The 20,406-nt window shown below is 43.7% G+C and overlaps 3 protein-coding genes across 3 annotated transcripts; all 3 read right to left on the bottom strand.

Annotated features, from left to right (window-relative positions):
• Positions 1 to 244: 244 nt before the first annotated feature.
• LOC129594842 (kelch-like protein 12) lies at positions 245 to 2,337 on the bottom strand. Its single transcript, XM_055491690.1, has 5 exons — positions 2,110 to 2,337; positions 1,192 to 1,815; positions 1,040 to 1,105; positions 732 to 929; positions 245 to 622 (listed from the first exon to the last, which is right to left on the bottom strand). Exons 2-5 carry the CDS (start codon positions 1,727 to 1,729, stop codon positions 582 to 584), a joined length of 843 nt encoding a protein of 280 aa, XP_055347665.1. The 5' UTR covers positions 1,730 to 1,815; positions 2,110 to 2,337; the 3' UTR covers positions 245 to 581.
• On the bottom strand, positions 2,295 to 8,485 carry LOC129594862 (kelch-like protein 21). The gene is made up of 3 exons (XM_055491715.1): positions 8,196 to 8,485; positions 4,321 to 4,597; positions 2,295 to 2,411 (listed from the first exon to the last, which is right to left on the bottom strand). Exons 1-3 carry the CDS (start codon positions 8,483 to 8,485, stop codon positions 2,373 to 2,375), a joined length of 606 nt encoding a protein of 201 aa, XP_055347690.1. The 3' UTR covers positions 2,295 to 2,372.
• Positions 8,486 to 9,854: 1,369 nt separating this feature from the next.
• LOC129594840 (receptor-type guanylate cyclase gcy-28-like) lies at positions 9,855 to 18,953 on the bottom strand. Its single transcript, XM_055491687.1, has 22 exons — positions 18,437 to 18,953; positions 18,143 to 18,181; positions 18,024 to 18,048; positions 17,640 to 17,944; positions 17,523 to 17,566; positions 17,410 to 17,448; positions 17,226 to 17,297; positions 17,007 to 17,141; positions 15,854 to 15,904; positions 15,614 to 15,793; positions 15,414 to 15,558; positions 15,250 to 15,328; positions 15,047 to 15,134; positions 13,181 to 13,360; positions 12,940 to 13,116; positions 12,550 to 12,880; positions 12,158 to 12,458; positions 10,736 to 10,961; positions 10,529 to 10,661; positions 10,382 to 10,430; positions 10,109 to 10,250; positions 9,855 to 10,024 (listed from the first exon to the last, which is right to left on the bottom strand). Exons 1-22 carry the CDS (start codon positions 18,897 to 18,899, stop codon positions 9,986 to 9,988), a joined length of 3,243 nt encoding a protein of 1,080 aa, XP_055347662.1. The 5' UTR covers positions 18,900 to 18,953; the 3' UTR covers positions 9,855 to 9,985.
• Positions 18,954 to 20,406: the final 1,453 nt, after the last annotated feature.

Raw genomic sequence — 20,406 nt, 5'->3', positions numbered from 1 at the left:
CACGTTTAATTATTGAAAGGACACCGCCTTACAAGTGTTATTTCGATGTTTTCGGTCGTGACACAGTGCTTGATGTGGCGAGCATGTGACTATTTTTAACAATTAGCGCCAGTGAGGCTTTCCGCACGGCGTGCGATACATGTTTTCGGAATCACAAATAACAGGTGACTCGCTAGCATTATTTAATCGCTTTGACTTTTTTGCCAGTAAAGTACCAAAGTAGACTTAGTAGACCGACATAATGGTTGCAGTAGATAGCGTCAACGTCATTAAAAACATTATTATGAAAACAGATTGTCGTTTGCATCAAAAATTTATTGGAAACCCAACAGATTTGCCGATATTATGTGAAACTTATTTTGCCAAATTAAGAATGAAATAAAGCGCCACAATTTCGCTTTTTAATTTCAGTTAATCGGATGATTCGGATCCGCTTCCAACTCAGCTTCAAGTAAGCAGAAAACTTTTATTCTCAGCCGAGATTTATCACAAGAATTAAAAACAATAGAACAAAATCATGCTACTGCGTTTAGCAGCTCCTCGAGGCGTCCTTCACCACGCTCACTTCAGCCGTTTCATTGCTAATCAGAACTCAGAATCAACTGACCAGCCAAACTTTGACCTAATAAACGGAACTCCATTTAAAATCCTGATAATCAACCCGGAACATTTTCGCACAAGAGTTTACAATCTACTTTTGCGAGATCACGGCATTTGAGGAGATAATTTACCCTTTTTCACAGTCAAGACGGCACACCCGAAACTCGTTTGGTTCGCGGGTAATCGGCAGGGAAGTAGGCGCCATGTATCTGCATCTTCGTCATACACCTCAATATCCGAACCGGTAGCTCTGATACATCCACCCACTACGTAAACCTTTCCATCCACACACGCACATCCAGCTCCGAAGTGTTGGTTAATCGTATTGCCTGCACCCACACAAATTACTGACACGCGTCATACCAAACAAATGAAATAAAAAATGCACAGTTACTGAGGGTTCCTCTTACTGCAACACCTGCTCAGCGGTTGTACTTACTTTTTTTCAACCACCGATCACTGATGGGATCGTACGCCTGCACGCAACGTAAGCCTTTTAGACCACCTATGATAAGGCACAGCGGCTATCACGGTTCAGTTCGAAGCAAGTTATTCTTATTTATCAACATGTAGATAACGCTTTTTACCTACCAATACCGTAAACCAAGCCATTCAGACCCACACAGGCGCTACAGTACTTGCGTGCAGTTGGCATGTCCGCCAGTTTACTCCATGCATTAGCTTCCGGATCGTAACAGAAGGTGGAATTAACAGGCTCTGCTCGCATCTGGAGACAACCTCCGAACACGTACAGCCGGTCCTTGAAAACCACCATGACAAAAGCAGCTAATGGAAGCGGTAGAGCAGCCACAGACTGCCAAACATCTTTCTCCGGTTCATAACATTCCATGGCATCCAAAATCGTCGATGCGTCGCTAAAGCCACCGGCAGCGTACACACGGCCATTCAGCGCGGCTACACCACCGTAAAAACGACCGACTTGCATGGGTGCCAGATCCGTACACGCATTCCGTTGCAAGTCCACCTGACAAACTCGCTTCGTACCGTGTGAAGAATTGTCCACAATTCCGCCAATAACAATAAGTCTGCTGTTCTCCGCAACTGCTAAGCCACATCCAAGAACGGCTTGCGGAAGTTTTGATCTTTTGAGATGCCAAACAGCCGACATCGATGGACTGACAACGTGCACAGCATCCAAATATTCGTCCTCGGTTAGATTCCAGCCACCAACACACACTATCACTTTCGGCAAACCTGGAAATTAAAGACAAAGTAAATTCCAACCCAAAAAGCAAACGGTAAATGCACTTCAAGGTAGAGCACTCGGAGAATATTCTAATCCAACAGCTTTTTCAGTCATTTTGGCAAACTTACCGCCTACCGAATGCATGCTTTGGGCTATCGATTACCTGGAGGCAACTGAAGCGCTATCTACGACGCAATGCCTCGAGCCGTAATTAGCAACCATAATCTAGCTGGATGCTAACAAAAATACTGCGGCAAAACTATACTGTAAGGTAAGGTAATTCACAGTACCCTTCGGCTTACCGTATGATTTCCGAGGTCGACATCGAGGTGATATCGCTTCGATTTTGCGGCCGGGTAATTCATCGATGCTGGATTGGTATGGAAAATCCACGGCGGCTGAGCTGATAAGGCCGTTAGAAAATGCCAAGAAATAATTTTCGAGTCGCTGGGGAGAAAGAAAGGGCACACGGATGTACTGCAGAACATCCCACAGCTGCGCTTGACGTCCGGTATGGTCGTATTCGTACCAACGCTTCACAGCCTCGAACACTTCGTCCTCGCTCTCAACGCGTTAAGTCATCCGATACAGCCAACTCAATGATCTGCAATATGGGCAAGACACGGTATGTATAACCAGGGCAGCCATCGCAGCTCTTAACACCCCCAGTTCGTGCAAACAACTGCCAGTACTTTCGTGTGATAAATAAAAAATCTCGTTTGACAAAAACAGCAAGCAATAAAAGATATTATCAAAAACCAGAGCGCACAGAAAATTAAAGCGACTAAAATACCGAACATTTAACTACAGAATATAAATGTAAATGTAATTAATTAATGTCACACATCATACAGTGGACTGCGAAAACCTGTTACATTCGGTCCGCGACCGAATAACCAAGCCAAATAAATGGCCAAGACCAAATGACCAGTAATCATAAAACGCGCAAGAATTTGAACACTTGCACCCTGCGCATTTCCCAACGAAAACTATCAACCGATATCTCAAACGAAAGAGAAAACAATTTCAAGAATTTCGATACTAAATATGCCATAAGTACCTTTAATAAGTATCACACGCTAGTACACACTTAGTACTGAAACAAAAAGAATATTCATAGCAAAAACACTTCCTCAATGCTATCCTGGTCGGGAATTGTACCCATCACACATATTGCGTTTCCTCTCTGTATTTGAATAGATAGCCCCTGCCTAAAAAACTTTCGCTCGTTTCTGGCCTGTTGCAGCAGCTATCCCGTTTCCAACCTTATCCACTAACGTCTTAGTACCACATCCCCATGGCCCGTAAATTTCGAACGCTGCTGCCTTGAGGTTGTACCGAGGTTGCAGCCAGGCGTGTTTTGTCAGCTTCTGCCCTTTCCGCTTGTTCAGCTGCTGCTCCGACGTTTACAGAGGTACGGTCCATATACGAGGCGGCGAGTGTGTCGACGCATGTTACATCCACGGCCAGCGGTTTTCCACGCTCCCATGGTACCAGAGTAATCACATCCGGCCTTTTCTTATCCTTCAAAGACAGACCCTTTGGCTCCATTCTGGCAGGAAAACCTGCCGTTTTCAATCCACGGGCGATCTCCCGCTTATGCCGTCGTGTCGTGGCAGTCTGCCTGCTGACCGTTTACATCGGAGCCCGTGCCGCCCCAGTTCATCCACCAAGTCGCCACATACGCACACGTGAGGAGTAACAATTGAGCTCCCAGTCGCAGCGCGACGCTTATGCGAAAGGCATTGTTCTCCAGAAGATTACCGAGACAAGCTGCCGGTAATGCATGAATCCACACACCTGATTCCGGGACTGATACTGCTTTCAGGTGGGCGACTTCCTCCTGTGTGGTCCTTATGGCTGCCAGTCGGGAAAAGGCATGTAGCGTCGCAGGTGTGTCCCATGCTTTCTGGACCTTTATGAGATTTTAAATATGTCATCCTTTATGAGATTTAAAAGAAAATCGAGCCATTTTAGTTTGTCGTAGACAAAGCATACGATTTCCGTGTGAAAACTGCATCCAAACCGTGGACTCAAATCCTATGCTATGTCTACGATAAACTTTAAGTGTGTCGATTTTCTCTTAGATCTCCTAAAGAACAACTTGTTTGCTATCAAAATTCTTAGAATTTTTTTCTCTTTCGTTTGAGGTATGGGATGATGGTTTTCGTTGGAAAATGAGCAAGGTGCAAGTGTTCATACCAGCAGGCCGATGGCCAATCACGAATTTGCCTGTTTGAGTACAGAAAAGTGCTTGGTTGCGCGCTTTGTAACACCTTTTCGCAGTCCACTGTAATAACACTAATAATACTGTAATTAACAGTTAGTAAAATAACCATGTCAACGTCATGTAATTAATGTCAACGTCATTCTAACATTGTATTTTCTTTTCTAATCGTTTGCTACAAATATAATTACTGATCTGAAGTAAGGAGGGCTATCATATCAAATTCTTCGAACGATCAGAAGTATAGAAAATTTCATAATGCCTGCAGAAACTAGTACGTACTTACCGTTTCTGCGTTGACAAGCTTGAATTCTGCGCTCTGCGCAATCTGCACGAAATGATGGAGGACCAACCGCTTGGTCTTCTCAGCCAGACGCGGATTATTATGCAACTTGGCCAACAAATAAGCCTGCAGATAACTGGACACATCCATGTGCTTTTCCAAAACGTCCCAGCACAGCGCAGCAACCGGAGAGAAATCCAAAAAGATGGCCGCAGCCAGAAGTGACTGCACATCATCGCCGTCAACAGGAATCTGTCCAGTGTACGCAAAATCCACCAACCTGACAAGTGAGACCAATAAAGAAAATACTGCGACACACTCAAATGCAGACGTAGTTACTTAAGAACAAAAGAAAAACAACAGTTTAAAGGACTCTTATGATTCTAATGATTTATAGGTGCATTACATAATTACACGCATACAAATACATGAGATGAATGAGATCCAGTTTTCAGTGGGTCTGTATCTGTAGTTGCAACTTGCAGCTAGTTAAACTGTTGTCACGTCTTGGCACAGATGTTTATTGTGCCACTCTGGCCGGATAGATACTGAGTAATAATGATAATAATGGAAATACTCGTAGTACCACATAAAATGCGTCCTCTACAGGTCAACACAGCCATGCGGGTTGCTACGCGCTAATATGGCGCGTAGCCACTACACTACATCTTCACCCTTAAAATGAAGTGAAAAAGCAGAACATTATGGCAAAATGTCGAAATAATCTTCCTCGACATTGTAGACGGTATTGACCTTTTCCTTCTTCTTGTTGTCCTTCTGCTGGCATGCCCTCTCTATATGGCCTTTCATGCCGCAACCATTGCATCTGGTGTTTTTATACCAGCATTCTTCTGGCGTATGCCGCCAGGATCCACATCTTTTACATTTCCGCCGGGACGGCATCTCTTCTTCACTTCCACTTTCGTCATCATTCTCTTCCTGTCTCTTTTCTCTACTGCTCTTCTCCTCTTTCTTCACTCTTATTTCTCGCTTCTTAATGTTGTTCACCACTAATGTTGCCGGAAGTGCTCCAATCTAAAATGAATTTCGAGTATTCGAAATTCAAATACACTACCGTTTGAATTCCGAGTAATCGGAATTGCAATTGCAGGCATTCCAACTCCGAGTAATCGCAATTTAAAAGGACGCAGTTGTAATTTCGAATATTCGGAATTGCAATGCATATCATATGAATTTTAAGTAATCCGTTGTTAAAAGAAATTTTACTTAATATTTTGATTATAATTTATCATCAAACTACGTACTATGGAACTGGAAGTTTTGATGCGATACCTTACATAGAAGTAGTAATACTGATTACGTATTTATGACCGAAATAATTTTATTAATTAAATGACAGCAGAATTTAATTTCGAGCGCTCGGAAAATTTTAGGGCGTGGTCATTAAACGTTGATGTACCTTTATCAGTTCGGCGTACAATAAACTTTCTATAGCAAAAATAACAACAAAAAACAGGTTTCCGTTTAAATTGACATTATTCTGGCTTTCACCGTCGCAAATGAACTGATCCATGCTCATCTAGCGTTGTTGGCTCAAAACTCATCGGTCAGCGTTAGCGCAGTCTACGGCTGCCTGCGGGCCGGTGCGGCTACTACAGCGCCGACGTGTACAGTAATGATTTGGCCAGCTTTTATTTGGGCATTGGGTGATGACACTAGCACCGGAACACAGGGCATCGGAGTAACTGGCGCCGTTGTTCTTCATAAATTCCGAGTCTCCTCCTCACAGAAGGGTGTGTGCGGTAGGGAAGAACGACTTGTTACATTGAATTATGACCTTTACCTGATACAACAGCAACTTAAATACATTAAACACAAATGCACTATCGCTGTACCACATCCGCATTGCTTCTCCTATTTATACATCAGGATGTACATCCCAATGACACACACTGGTCCCTCATGACAGACCCACTTCATTAATTCTAGATTTTGTGCGAGGTTCGAGTTACCAGTGCCACTGATCTCTAACCCTGATCGCGCAAATATGTTCTGCCTAGCTAGTCTGCTTACTCGTAAGTCGTAACAAACACCTTCTTGCTCATTTAACGGTTGCCAAGTCCGCAAAAAGTATTGACTGATGAATTTATGGAAAGTGCATGCCTCCTATATATATAAGCCTCCTAAAAATGACCACTAACACACCATTTAATTGCCCCTTAGCTCTTTACAGGCGTGCGAAAAGTTTTCGTTTTAATAGACCTGGATTTGGGAGAAAAAAGTTATAGTACGAGTACTAAAGAATAGTTCTAAAAAAGTGCAGCAATAAAAGCAAAACCGTATATGGAAATAATTGTAATTTATTTTTTGTTTTATAATATACCCAGGACCTCATAAGAACTGCCGGCCGGGGGTACCAACCAGAAACGAATGCGGGATGATATTTAAGCTTTACTTGAGTCACTTTAGATGTGAATTTAGTCAGTAAAATTATAGTACAGATATAACGGATTTCAACAGTTCGCATAATGCAAAACTCGTATATCAATGTATTCTTAAAACTTGTCTATACTGAGCCTGTAAGTAATAAACAGGGTGAAAAGGTGCCTATGTGGCTATAATAATTACCTGGTCGCGAGGTGTGCACATACTAGTAACGGTTTCCCTTTTACACCGCCCTCAGTTAGACGTATACAGTAAAATACTTGTACATCTACTGTAAGAATCTCAAGATTCTGCTCTATTCTGTTAGTGTTAAATAAATTTCAAAGAAATCGAAATTCAGAAAAGTCCCGTTCAATTCTGAATATTTGGATTTTATTTTACCGTAGTTTAAATTTCGAATATTCGAATTCGCATTGCCACATTTTGAATTCCGATTACTCGGAATTCAAAATGTGGCAGTGCGAGTTCCGAGTAATCGGAATTCAAATTACGGTCTTTTAAATTTCGAGTACTGTATTTGGAAATCTAATAAAAAATATTTAGATTGCTCGGAATTGGAAATACCTGAATTTGAATTCCGATTATTCGGAATTGGTATCGAAATTCTTTCACATGCAATTTGGAGCACTTCCGGCAACACTAGTTCACCACATTCTCTTCCACATTAGTTTTTCTCGCCTCTTTCACGCTTGTTTCATATTTGATAGCAATTTGGAGGGCGGCGTCGAACGTCTTCAGCTCTTGCAGCATTAGGTAGCGTCTTGTTGCGTCGCTTTTGACGCCTGCCACGAGCACAGCACTTAAATTCTTCTCCAGCACTGTTGCCGGAAAGTCGCATAGGATCGTTTTGTCACGTAAACGTGTCGCGAAGTCCACCAGGCTTTCTTTTTCGTCCTGCCGAAGACTGAAGAACAGCGCCCACTCGGTTATTTGGTTTGTGTACGGGGCGTAGGCCGTTTCCAGCTTCGTGACCAGTTCACCCAGTGTGAAGTCGGACGGCATCTTGGGTTTGCACATCGAAACTAAAAGCTGCAGGGCCTTCGTGTCCAGACTGTTTATTAGCAAGGCACGGTGCTTGTCCGTATGAAGGTCGGTCAGCACAGTATAATTATCATACAAAAACTTCCACGCCTTCCAGTCCATGGTTTCCGGATTGAACTTGGTCAATTGATCGGTTGTGGTCGTCATTTTCGATCTCTTATTATATAGCGCTCGCTTTCCTCTTCTCCTTTCCCGCTTCAGAGTTCAGAGAATACTACACTTCACGCCAATTGTCACGTCTTGGCACAGATGTTTATTGTGCCACTCTGGCCGGATAGATACTGAGTAATAATGATAATAATGGAAATACTCGTAGTACCACATAAAATGCGTCCTCTACAGGTCAACACAGTCATGCGGGTTGCTACGCGCTAATATGGCGCGTAGCCACTACACTACAACTGTACAGAACCTTTCCAGTTTCCACCTACTTGCGCAGCGTGTTACCGGGAATATTGTGCAGCTGAATCTCTTGTTGCGAAGACTCCTTCCAGTCTGATGCAAACATGGTGCGAAAGTAGCTGCTCTGGGCGCTGAGCACCACACGATGATAGGGAATCCCGACGTCTGACTCTTCCGCGCCTTTCAGCACCACGTCGCACAGAACTGCGCCGCTCTTCAGCTCCTGCAGTCCGACAGCAAGTCGTTCAGTAAAAGCTCCCTCCACAGAAGAGCGGACGCTGGCCGATTCTGCACTGAGTTGGGTTTGTTCCGATGACATGGTCAATAATGAATAAGAAACGATTCAGGGGGAACAAACACCAAGAATCTGCAAGACGGGTTGCGACTGCGCGTTTAATGGCACCTGTTGCAGCTAGCAACGTCTGTCCAGTCTTTTGCAGCACAAGTCAGTATTCTATTCACTCATGCGTGAACAGTACCCTGCCTGGGTGAGATCGTACACTTTTCGTACAGTACCAGACCACAAATATTTCGGAGGGATAACTAACGAGACCTTCGCTAGAAGTTCTATCGGAAGACTTAGAACGAAATGTAGTTGAACCATATGTTGAACAACACAAAATGTAATTGAAAGTTTCAAGTTTCAACTACTGTACATTTTGAAACTTGAAACTTGAAACTTTGACGTTGAAAGTGCATGTGCCTATTTTATCGAGTAGCGTCACGTCGGCGGCGGTTGGCTTACGACAATTTCAACCGGAAGCAGTTCCCTTGTTTCTGCCGAAAGTAGCTTTTACTGCACATAGTCTGTAGCTGTCAATTCCAAAAACCCTTTTTGCAAGTCTTGCGATACAAATTAATCATTGTTATTACACGTCTAAGAATTTTGTAATATTTGGGGCAGTGTGTGCTAGCTTGTAAGCTCCAAAACCGATTAAGAAACCGATCCGATTAACGCTTTTTCATCCTGACTCAAGCGACCGCACCTCCCGAATGATCCGAAACACTTCCGGTTGCACAAAATCTCAATCGCAACCGGTTGAGCAAAAGCGATTAAGAAATTTTCGGAATTTTCTTAATCGGTAAAAGTTTTAATCGGTTAGCGGTTATTCTGGGGTTGTTTCGCTAGCAGTTACGATGTCTGACAGCCTAACTAGGGATACTGATCCGGGGTGCTTTTTGGGGGTCCATGTTGCCGAATTTTCTATTTGACTCCTTGAAATTTTCGTACCGCCTGATTTTTTAATCGGTTTTGCGCACCTGTGGTGTTAAATCGATTAATAAACCGATCAAAAACCCGAGCGATTAAGAAATTTTCTAGAGAAAATGTCTTAATCGGATTCGTAATCGCTACCGAAGATGCTTAGCGCACCGGGCCCTTGGTGTTTGTAAGTAATCATGCTCACGAACGATGGGTCACACTTTACACTAACTTCATTGTCGCAGTCTAAACACGTAATGTCAGCTGGCAATGTTTATTTTTAATTCAGATGCATGCAGACGCAGTAAAGTAAGTTCTTACTTAAATTGTAAAGAGAATTACCGTACGCATTATCAAATCGATAGTGCGACGCATTTCATCGACAGCTGCCTTACTTGCACACCTCGATAGAAATTATACAATTCTGTCAGATGAGGATTGTTAGCAGTACAAGATTATTTACGTTTTTTACAGGCCACACAACGCCTTCCCTTGAAGCTGATTTTCTTCCTTTTTATTTCAGCCACTTCATTATAATCTATCGAAATTTTGAGCATAACATTATTCAGCAGAAACTTCACAGAATGCGTGCATATAAAAAACTTCATGGTGACATCATCAACCTTCCAACCAAAAGGTCATTACCGATCCAATGCCCTGAAAAGTTGCGTTGTTACATATGCTTCGGAATGAAAAAAACCATGACTACTCCATGCACAGAATTGTGGAAGTGTGACGTACTTTCAAGTATGTCATACCACGCCGAGTGACTTTAAAACTCGGGTCAAATCCAAGGAGCTCTTCCGTAGCGTTGCTTATATGGATTTTGTTTGCTTTACTGGAGTACGCCAACCGCGAGGTGACGTTTACAGAATCACCGAATCTAACAAACCAAAAGCGCAGTTAAACGGGACCTCAGTTCAAATTCTGCCGTCATGTACAGAGTGCAGATTATATTAAGCAGCTACTTTGTCCTCTCAAGTTTTTGTCCTCGGCTATGGTAGATTTACTTACACACAGTAACGCGGTCGTGCTGTGCCCACAACACCAGCAGCACACGGACCTAGGTAAAGCAAAAATTTTATCCTCAAGTGAGACTTGGTGATTTAGATCGGCTCAGAAATGGGAGCGACCTACAGACCAGCTACATATTACCCTCACCGCTATGTATTCCTGCTTTCAGGTGGAGACCTTCCGGAAATCCTCGCTCGAACTCGGTCCGCATTTCCAGCACCAGGCTAGCGATAATATGTACGTGATCACCGTGATTTTCTACCGGCAAACCGCTAACCACCTGCAAAATGTAGCAGGTAATTTGTTTAAGGATCGCGGACAGAAATAGCGATCGCTGGTTCAATGATATTGTACCAAGCACGACTCCGATATCGTCTCCACTTTGTAGCAGTCATATCTGGCGATACTGCAATCGAATATTGTGAACATGGTGTTTAAGAAGACCACCAGATCCAGGGGGTTGTTCTGAGACTTGATTACAAATTCATCGAAACCGGCGACCCCAGTCATGAGGATGGTCACCGACGGGAAGATCTGCGGTTGTACTAAGTGACCAATACGCAGTTGGACGAGCACATACCTAAATAATAAATTAACAATGTATCGGTATAATTCACAAATCACAAAGGAGAACGAATAAGCACTGGTCATGTGGCACTGGTCAGCTTCGGCTTCTTCGTTACGCCCACTGATCTCAAGACTGTGCCCACTGCTACCGCCTACGGATGTAACCTGCGTTATACACGCCTGGAAACTGCAAGCGGAGACCGATGAACTTCCAGCAGAAATTCTTCGTCACGTTCAAAAAGCATGGGACACGCCCGCTACGCTTGCGACATTCTCCGAATTAACCCAGTTACGTTGATCACTGGACCAAGTCGCGCATCTCAAAGCTGTATCAGTACCCGAATCCGGTATCTGGATTCACGCACTTCCCGCTGCCTGTCTCGGAAACCTACTGGACAACACCGCCTTCCGAATCAGCGTTGCTTTACGGTTGGGAGCGCCTATTGTAACTCCTCACGCTTGCGTATGCGGCATGCAAGTTGATGAGTTGGGCCGGCATGGACTTCGCTGCAAGCGCTCAGCAGGAAGACTGCCAAGGCACGACGGTATTAGCGGTGAGATCGCCCGGGGCCTTAAGACAGCGGGCTTTCCAGCCAGAATGGAGCCAAAGGGCCTGTCGGTTAAAGATAACAAAAGGCCGGACGTCATCACTCTAGTACCATGGGCACGAGGTAAACCACTGGCTGTAGATGTTACCTACGTTGACACACTCGCGGCCTCCTATATTGATCGCACCTCGGTGAACGCTGGAGCCGCTGCGGAGCAAGCCGAAAGGGGAAAGTTATCGAAGCACAGCTGGCTGATGCCACGATACGATTTCGTTGCGGCGGCGTTTGAGATTCACGGACCGTGGAGCGGTGGCACTAAGAAACTGGTGGACAAGGTTGGAAGCTGCCTAATTTCTGCCACTGGCCAGAAACGCGCCAAAGAGTTTTTTCGGCAGCGTTTGTCTATACAGATACAGCGCGGGAATGCGATATGCGTTATGGGCACGATTCCCGAGCAGGACAGTATAGAAGAATTTTTCTTGTTGTGATTGGGGTGTATCTGTTGCGGATGATTGTTTCATTGTAATCAGAAGTTTACAATACGCATAGTGTGTTTTTTAACATTGTACTCTGCAAAGCTTTGGTGCCAGAAGATACTATCTGTAATAAGTTGAAAGATTTATGTAGATAAAATAAACCGCCAACTGGTCATGTAACTTGCCTTGGAAGCATCTCTCCTAGCAGTGAATCACATTTTTCCATTTCCTGCTTGAGTGTGTATGTTCGAAGGGACACGGCAGCTTCCAGCTGCACCGCATAATCTTCCAATCGTTTTACCAGTTGGTCGAACAATTTCCCCGCGTTGTCAGCGACTTTGTTAATTTGCATTTTAACCTGCCAAATGTTTGGTCTATCTTCTGGTTTCACGTTGCGGCATTCATATAAGAGTGTGGACAGCGTAGGCACAGCGCTGGGTGGAATGCCGTGTTTACTGGCGTAAGCAAAATCAACAAGCTTCTCATCTATGAAACGCAAGAAATTCTGTTGCAAATCGAATTTTCATCGAAGCAGTGTTTGCAACATTTAAATTTAAAATCGAGAACATTTACGTACCTGTTGTCTCGGTATGATTGGAGAGAACATAATTAATCAGTCCGCCGACAGCGTACACATCAGCCGGCGGCTCGGCTTGCATTGCGATGTGCGCAAAAGTGGCGCTTTCAATAAGCTGAATTCTCAGTTCTGGCGCAACCCAGGCATTATGCAAAGTCTCTCCAATTGCTTCAAAGTTTTTAGGATTGATAAGTTCCACTTGCAGTTCATGAAGCGTATCATAGAACCCGGCTTCGTTTATCTTTAAAACGAGGCGGCTGTCGATCAGGCATTTTGAAGGACGCAGATGGCCATGACGACGAATCGTAGTACGATGAATCGCAGCAACACCCTGAAGAAGAACATGAAGCTGAAAAATTAACGGTTAGAGGAAAAACTTTAAAAGCAGACTTCAACGAGATCAGCAATCAGCGAGCACTTCAGTCCCCAGTCTAGCGACACTTCCTCGATCAAGTCACCGAGGTTTCCCCGTTGACAGAGAGCGGTCAGATACGTCAAGCGGATGGGTCCAAGCCCGATGCCGATTAATGGGTTAATATTGGCGTATTGTTGTGAGAGCAAGCGAATCTACAGAATACTAAATAAAATAATTATCGCACTTTAAATACGTTTTTCGGACAGAAACGGTCACCTCTGAAATCAGCTGACGGAACTCGGGTCGGATGTTGATGATTCCGTTACTGGATTGCAGCAGTACAGTGCGTTTACTGATTTGTACAACCTTGGCCCACACGTGTATCCCACGATAGCGCATTGGTGCGTTGATCAACAAGTTAGATTTGAAGGAGTACGGGTGACTACGTCCGGAGATCTGTTTACACGATCCAGTATTAAACGCTTGGTACCTTGACGACGGGACGCTTGGCGGTCTCCCAGAAAGTGTACAGGAGAATTTTGCTCGAGTTATTGAAGGTGCTCGGAGAATTGGATTGGAAATAAACGTCACAAAGTGTGAACTATACGTTTCTGGCGGGTCGGAGACAGCTCAGCAGAAAGCAGTAGATAATTTTCTTGCCCAACACCCCGGTGTCCGTGTAATGTCCAGCTCCAGTCTGACTTTGCTTGGAGCTCCTGTCTTGGACGCCGCGATCGCCCCCCTGTTTGCCGAGAAAGCGCAATCGTTGGCCACGGTGTGTGAGCGGATGCAGCTGCTCCCACGTCATCACGCGCTTTTCCTTCTACGCCACTGCCTCGGGGCACCAAAGATCGTATACATGCTGAGATGTAGTAATGCCTGGAAATACTCAGAGCAATTGTATAAAATCGACGAAGTCTTGCGTTCCTGCTTCCAACAGTTGTGCAACGTCCGAACCAATCACGATGACTATCCCAGCTGGCGACAGGCGAGTCTCCCGGTTAGCAGAGGTGGTATTGGCTTACGTCGCTCGGAGGAATTAGCACTCCCAGCCTTTCTGGCTTCGATTCACTCCGTTGCCGACCTGGTGTCTTTACTGCTCCCTAATCGACCGGCCGTCGATGTCTCTACAGCGCTGGAAATTTGGAAAACCAATGCCCGGTTAACAGAACTGCCTTCACCAGATTTCCGAAAGTCACAGAAAGCATGGGACCTCCCGTTGTGTAACGTGTCTCTCGCTACATTGTTAGAAGTATTCCGCGACGATGAGGTTAACAAGGCGCGTCTACTCGCTCAGTCGAGACCGGAAGCCGGTATTTGGCTTAATGCATTGCCTTCGGCCCATATCGGCAACCTGCTCGACGATGACACGCTGAAAATCTCCGTCGGGCTCAGACTCGGCGCTAAGATCTGCGAACCGCACAACTGCGCGAAGTGTTACAAGCCTGTCGACTGCTACGCCCATCACGGTCTTTCGTGTTCTTTTTCCGCCGGCAGGCATCCACGGCATGGTGCTCTTAACAGTGTCGTATGCCGCGCATTCGTATCAGCCGGAATCCCTGCAAAACTGGAGCCTCGCGGCACTTCTAACACAAGTAGCAGACGCCCAGATGGATGCACAACATTTGCATGGCAGAGGGGCATGTGTCTAGCTTGGGATGTTACGTGTGTTGATACGGTTGCCGCTTCCCACATCAAGTCTACATCGGCAAACGCGGGATCGGCCGCCGTTCAGGCAGAGGAAAGGAAGACCAGTTTATACTCTTATTTGGTCGGTCGTTACATTTTCGCGCCCATCGCTTTTGAGACAATGGGCCCTTGGGGACCGTCGGCCATTGCCATCATCAAAGAACTGGGAAAGCGTTTACGGACCCATTCAGGAGAAGTCCGCTCTCACGAATTTCTTCGGCAGCGATTGTCTATTGAGATACAACGCGGCAACGCCGCCTCTGTTTTGGGCACCGCAGAGAGAGCGGATATGTTTACTGAGCTCTTGTTTATTTAGCTGTTTCTTAAACCATGTACTCGTTTGGTTTGAATTAAAACTATATATATATCCAGTATGCAAGTCAGATAACAGAGCCATTCTTTACACGTATCATGTCTGGTTTGGTATCTGTTTTTAAAACTTTGTGCTCTTACTTCGCTACTGCCGACTTCCACTGCGCGGCTCAAGTAATGCAAATCCACTACCCACCAGTTTTCATTGATAATTGGTTTCTGTAAACGGCTGTAAGAAGAAAAAAGCAATCTATGAATCGGTTTCGAAATTCTGTTAATTAGTCGCTAAATATGTTTTGTCTCTTTAAAAAGAGCATTTACTTGGTCTTACGGTAGCATCTTACCGGAATGGTGGGATTACGCAAACCAAGATCAAAACAATCAAAATTATTCCACAGACGATGCCACCAATAGTCGCCGAACCTGTGCGCACAATAATGTACAATTGAGTAAGCTTGGATATTTGATGAGTTCGCACTGCAGTTAAAATAGAACGAGATCAACAAACCTAGCCTTGCACAAGGTCCCCCGTCCTTCGTGAAACCGCATACAGGTGTGCCAGAAGGCGATACGTTCTGCTGCGTCCCCCAGTAAATAACCACATCAGAGACATTGCGCAGTGTTTTTGTGGCACTATCAAAATATCGGACTTTCTGAAAAATAATTCATGGATAACTGACGTAATGAATTTTATTTTCTCGGCGTTACATCAAAGCGTTGCACTTGAGGTTGAAAGTTTTTTAGGCAGACTATATTCTGCCGTTCGCCATTTTCATCAACATACACGCTTCCCACAGCGGGAAACGTGAAGGTACGGTTCAGCATGGCAGCGGCTAAACGGCTGCCATCACGCGGGTCATATCCGGCGTTGATTGTCTCGTTCAAGACCTATTAAGCACGCTCGTGTATTTAATGTATTTCCAGGCAGTGTTGAAGACATTGTCTTACTTGGGCGTAAACAAGAACCGATGTATAGGCTGTTGTGATGTACTCGTTTGGCTAAAAAGGATTCAGCGATTATATAATAATATGACGGTAAGTGGTCGAATTCAGGAGATGTACCGGGTGGCCGAACAAAATGGCCGTCTAATTTACCAAGGTGCCCTGGCTCAGTCTATAGTCTGATTGCCAATGGGTTAATTTTATTCGAAAGAGCAGTCTGTAGGACGTACAAAATTTATGTTAGGTAAACCTTACGTCAAGGTCTGATTTTATAGTAAATTGTTTTGGAAAACTAGGTGGAGTTTAAGGATGTCCCGGAAACGAAAATTCTAGTTTCTCTATTTTAGAACAAAAATTCCTGTTATTTACAGAAGTACATTACTGTGTGTTACATTACAATTTTTGGAAGATAAGTTGTTCCTTGGTTTTTTACTGCTAAGAGCTATGACTTTCTTGTGACCGTGTTCGGCCAGGAAACGAGAGGGCTCAGGCCACGCACATGAAATTCTCGTGAAATGGGCAAGTAGCAATTTTGAAGACCAATTTCTTATGAACACTTGGAGAAAATTTTCTAGATTAAACCCGTTTTTGCAAGGCCAATGTCTTAGCTACCCTTATCAGCTAAACCGACATTTTTGGATGCGCCAGGTCGTGCAACAAAAAATTATAGCGAAAATGTATAAAAAAATCAGGTAACAAAACTTGCAGCTTTTTCGAAACCGAAACCGAAACATTCTAACCGAAAGTACCGAAACAATCTAACTGTAAAGCACATTTGGCGCAAGGACTATGTCAGCAAATTTTTTTTGAATGGAAAACGATGCCATTTTCTAGATAAAACAGCTGGAAAAATGTAAAAAGCTCTTACGGGAAGGAAATGCCGCAAGATTCTGAATTCTGCGAGCTGGGACACGAGAAATTTTTACATGATTTTGGTTGGCCCCCTTGTTAACGAGCGTGTCTCAATTTTTCAAAATAAATTTTGTTGTTTTCAATAGTGAATAAAATTCTCTATCGAATGAGTTTAAACTGTTAGCGATGTGGTTAACGGTTCGCGAGAAACAAGCCAAAAACGAAGACGGCCATTTTGTTCAGCCACCCGGTACAGTGCGCACTGCACAGTACATATATTACACAGCTGTTCATATATGGGGCTTACGTCAGGACCAACGAATGTTGCGTTGTACTTGTCCACGGCAAGATTGTACAGTCTTTGTCGAAGCTCGGTAATCGCACCGGGATGCTCGTAACAGATGGTGACAACAAACACTGACTTCCACAATGCAGAAGCGACCTGATACACGTCACAAGAGCTACTTTAATAATTAGGCTCCTCATAATTTTACTTGTAAAAAAACGAAGAGCGCAGTGCAGTTACATCAGTATCATCTGTGTAGTTGAAATACAACGGACTTTTAATGCTTCCCACATAATCCAGATAGAGGAACACCTAAGTAAATCATATATATATACCACTTACCATTAATAAGAATACCACGTCCAGCCGCACGTACGCAAAAATTTGAGAAACTCTAACAACATTAATGACTAATAATGCTTACATATTCTTCCCTTAATTCACCGGATTGCGAAAAGGCTACCTGAAACGTCAAAATTTGCGATATTAGCTATCATCAGTATGATCCTACCAAAATTCACTATCCCTACTGAGTACCAAAAACTGCTGGGTAGAGTTAGAAGACACCGCAAAAAAGACCACTGTAAAGCATAAACATAAATTAATTAGTCCCGAAGAGCTATCCACAGCATTGGGAATAATTAAAAAAACTACCGCGAGTAAGCAGGGAAATTTCTCTAATCATTGACGGGAAATCCACGCTCGTTGTCAAATTAACCGGAAATGCATGTACATCCATATGTTCGTAACGCTGACGCATGTAGCGAAGGATATCCTGCCCCACTCGTAATTGGAACAAAATCACACCAGAGACATCATAAATAACGGCGACGCTGGTCCACCTGTACGCGATACTCAACTGACCCACCATCACACCGTATATTTCGTACTGGAGGGAACCGAAAGCGATCGTGGTTGGGTACGTTGTTCGGTTGCGGAACTGGGAAAATGTTGTGCCACTATATCGAAATGAAAGGAGAAGCATTCATTACGTTTATGAATAACCTACTGTGACCCGTATGGGAAGCAAAAACTTACATATTCATCGTTAACACATTCCATTCTGCAAAACAAAAAATTGGTTTTTATTAGTATTCGTATCTGTACAGAGCGGAATGGGTAGCTTGGTCATGAGACTCATGACGGATTTACCACACCTCGTCCGAATTCAGCTGCTGTTGTGGCTGGGTCACACCCTGAATATAAACGCGTCTTCATTCAGCGCTTTTTACAAAAAGACAGCACCTTGGAATGACTTTGAACTGTTAAAATCCAATGTTAGGCGAAAACGTACTGCATGTATACACGTAAGAGAAATCATGGGATCAATAAATAATGACCGGCATTACTGTTTAATAAATCATCGTATCGTATAAATTTACCAACCTAGTTTGTTGTTACACTATTACGTGTGATATGGTTCGGCTAGTTTTAGCCAAATATATGTATACCTGCGTACATAACCGCTAGGACGCGCGATCCTTCGTCCGGTACGCCATAATATCGGTCCGCAATTTGATAGAAATTTGGGGAAATATCCGGACAAGTTTGAACCAAATCGGATGATACAAACTCCAGCTGGATGTTGAAGTTGTTCGCGTATATTTCATTAGCCGCTGCCGCGCCCATCTCAAAACCAGGCGCGGTGAAGGGTAATTTTTGTAAGTAGATAGAATTCCACATTCCATGGATCATCACAGTCGCATTTAGAATACCTCGGACACCAGTACAAAATGTTAATAAGGCAAACAGTGGGCAGAATATTTTCGGCATCGTTATAACAATAGCTGCTTTGCTGAGCAATATTCCGGCGAGCAAAAATAATTTGCACTGCACCGAGGAAGAAATGAATTTGGAAGAATTATGCCCAAAATATGGTAGTAGGTACGTTAAATTGTACAACCACAGCTTCATCACTGACAGTCTCGTACGTTTAATCACGAAATTCTGTGTCTACAGCTGCATCTGGTAATATACTCGTAGTTGATTGTGGACGAGGCTACTTTGAAAATAAATAAGGCATCCGATGAGCGTTGCCTTGCATGCGGGGCATTCAAAGGCTGCGTGAAGACGTGCCGGCAATTGCATTGAGTAGGTCACGAACCATGTAGAAATTAAGGAGAAAGGCAGTTCAGTTGCTGGATGAAACGTGTACGCGGTTACACATCGGTGCGAAGACAGGGTGCCTTTGTGCAAATTATTGCAGTTTTATTCCTCTGGCGTAACACCCGTTTACATTTTTAATCTAACGAGCAAGGCGGAATGAAAGTGTATTGGGAAAGTGTTCCTTTTCTTGTTAACTGGAAGGGATTTTTATCTAGATGTTGTCTTTGCAGGCGCAGCCTTTTGTAAATTTACTGACGATGAGTAAAATCCCATACAGCGCGCCCAGTGTTGTCAGTTAAGTATCTACTCGCGTACAGATGGTATGTACAGCAGTACGTACCTGTTTGGTGATACTGCATGTCTGCCCGGCCTCGTTGCGATTTTCGCTGCCTACCCACTGTAGAGTTAGAACGCGTATTAGAATAGGAAAAATTAATTATGGAAATCGTTTCAAATTGCAAATGTGTGGTTTCGAAAAAGATTTGCTCTGCAAGTCATCCCATTCTGCCTGCGCAATGTCCTGAAAAATTTAACGTTAACGTGCTTGTGCTCGGAGTGTTTAGGGAAGGAGGATAAGGATTAAGGATATACTGGATTACTCATAATCAAAAAGGAGCGGCAAAGAAGCTAATTTCGTGGATAATTTAATACCGTAATAATCTTACTGACTTTCGATTCGGCATTCTCAGGTTTTTATTAATAATTTATTCTGTGAATTATTACATACGGGGGCAAGCATCATCAATCAAGCACCAGATAATAATATACTCAGTATACCCCACCCGATCTGATTATATTCCCTGAATCCCTGGAATAGAATGTTGTCTTCCGTTCTTCGTAGCAGAAATCAAGTAAGGAATGCCGGTCTGACATTCACTCTGTGGTAATTAACCAAAGTAATGAGTGAGTTACTCGCACCTTCAATAATGTCGCATCATGGCGACTGTTTTAAAAGCACAAAGCAAACCCGAGAAGCTCTTTTATGGTATTGCTAATACGAGAAATAATTATGCTAGTACTAGTAGGGATTTGAAGATATTTCGCTCGTGTAATTACATAATTTTGTTTGCTTCGTTTGAATACAATATTCTCAAAGCGAGAATTTACGGAATTCCCAAACGCTGGATTTAAATTAAATGACATAAAAATTTAAGGAACGTGCAGAGTTTATAACAAACAGTATTTGACTGCACTCGTCAAAGACGTGGCTTCGACAACATGGCAGTCACTCCATGTATGTAAACAAATTCTCTGGCGCAACGTTTATTTATAAAGTATCACAATTTTGGCACAAGTGTACTAATATTGTTTGACA

Source organism: Paramacrobiotus metropolitanus, unplaced genomic scaffold (assembly GCF_019649055.1).
Source record: "Paramacrobiotus metropolitanus isolate TYO unplaced genomic scaffold, Prichtersi_v1.0 Parri_scaffold0000072, whole genome shotgun sequence".
Lineage (NCBI taxonomy): Eukaryota > Metazoa > Tardigrada > Eutardigrada > Parachela > Macrobiotidae > Paramacrobiotus > Paramacrobiotus metropolitanus.
The sequence above is the reverse complement of the archived record's forward strand: the minus strand, read 5'-3'. Positions and strand labels throughout refer to the sequence as shown.

What these genes read in the sequence shown, in the direction of transcription:
- LOC129594842 (XM_055491690.1), bottom strand. Translation starts at nt 1,729, where the DNA reads ATGTCGGCTGTTTGGCATCTCAAAAGATCAAAACTTCCGCAAGCCGTT. An exon ending in TGATCGGTGGTTGAAAAAAA is followed by an intron (nt 930 to 1,039) that starts GTAAGTACAACC and finishes GTGTGGGTGCAG; the next exon opens with GCAATACGATTAACCAACAC. An exon ending in CGTCTTGACTGTGAAAAAGG is followed by an intron (nt 623 to 731) that starts GTAAATTATCTC and finishes TCCGTTTATTAG; the next exon opens with GTCAAAGTTTGGCTGGTCAG.
- LOC129594840 (XM_055491687.1), bottom strand. Translation starts at nt 18,899, where the DNA reads ATGAAGCTGTGGTTGTACAATTTAACGTACCTACTACCATATTTTGGG. An exon ending in GGGACCTTGTGCAAGGCTAG is followed by an intron (nt 15,329 to 15,413) that starts GTTTGTTGATCT and finishes TTGTGCGCACAG; the next exon opens with GTTCGGCGACTATTGGTGGC. An exon ending in TGGAAGTCGGCAGTAGCGAA is followed by an intron (nt 13,361 to 15,046) that starts GTAAGAGCACAA and finishes TCGTGTAAACAG; the next exon opens with ATCTCCGGACGTAGTCACCC.
- LOC129594862 (XM_055491715.1), bottom strand. Translation starts at nt 8,485, where the DNA reads ATGTCATCGGAACAAACCCAACTCAGTGCAGAATCGGCCAGCGTCCGC. An exon ending in CCCGGTAACACGCTGCGCAA is followed by an intron (nt 4,598 to 8,195) that starts GTAGGTGGAAAC and finishes CTCACTTGTCAG; the next exon opens with GTTGGTGGATTTTGCGTACA. An exon ending in AGCTTGTCAACGCAGAAACG is followed by an intron (nt 2,412 to 4,320) that starts GTAAGTACGTAC and finishes CCCATATTGCAG; the next exon opens with ATCATTGAGTTGGCTGTATC.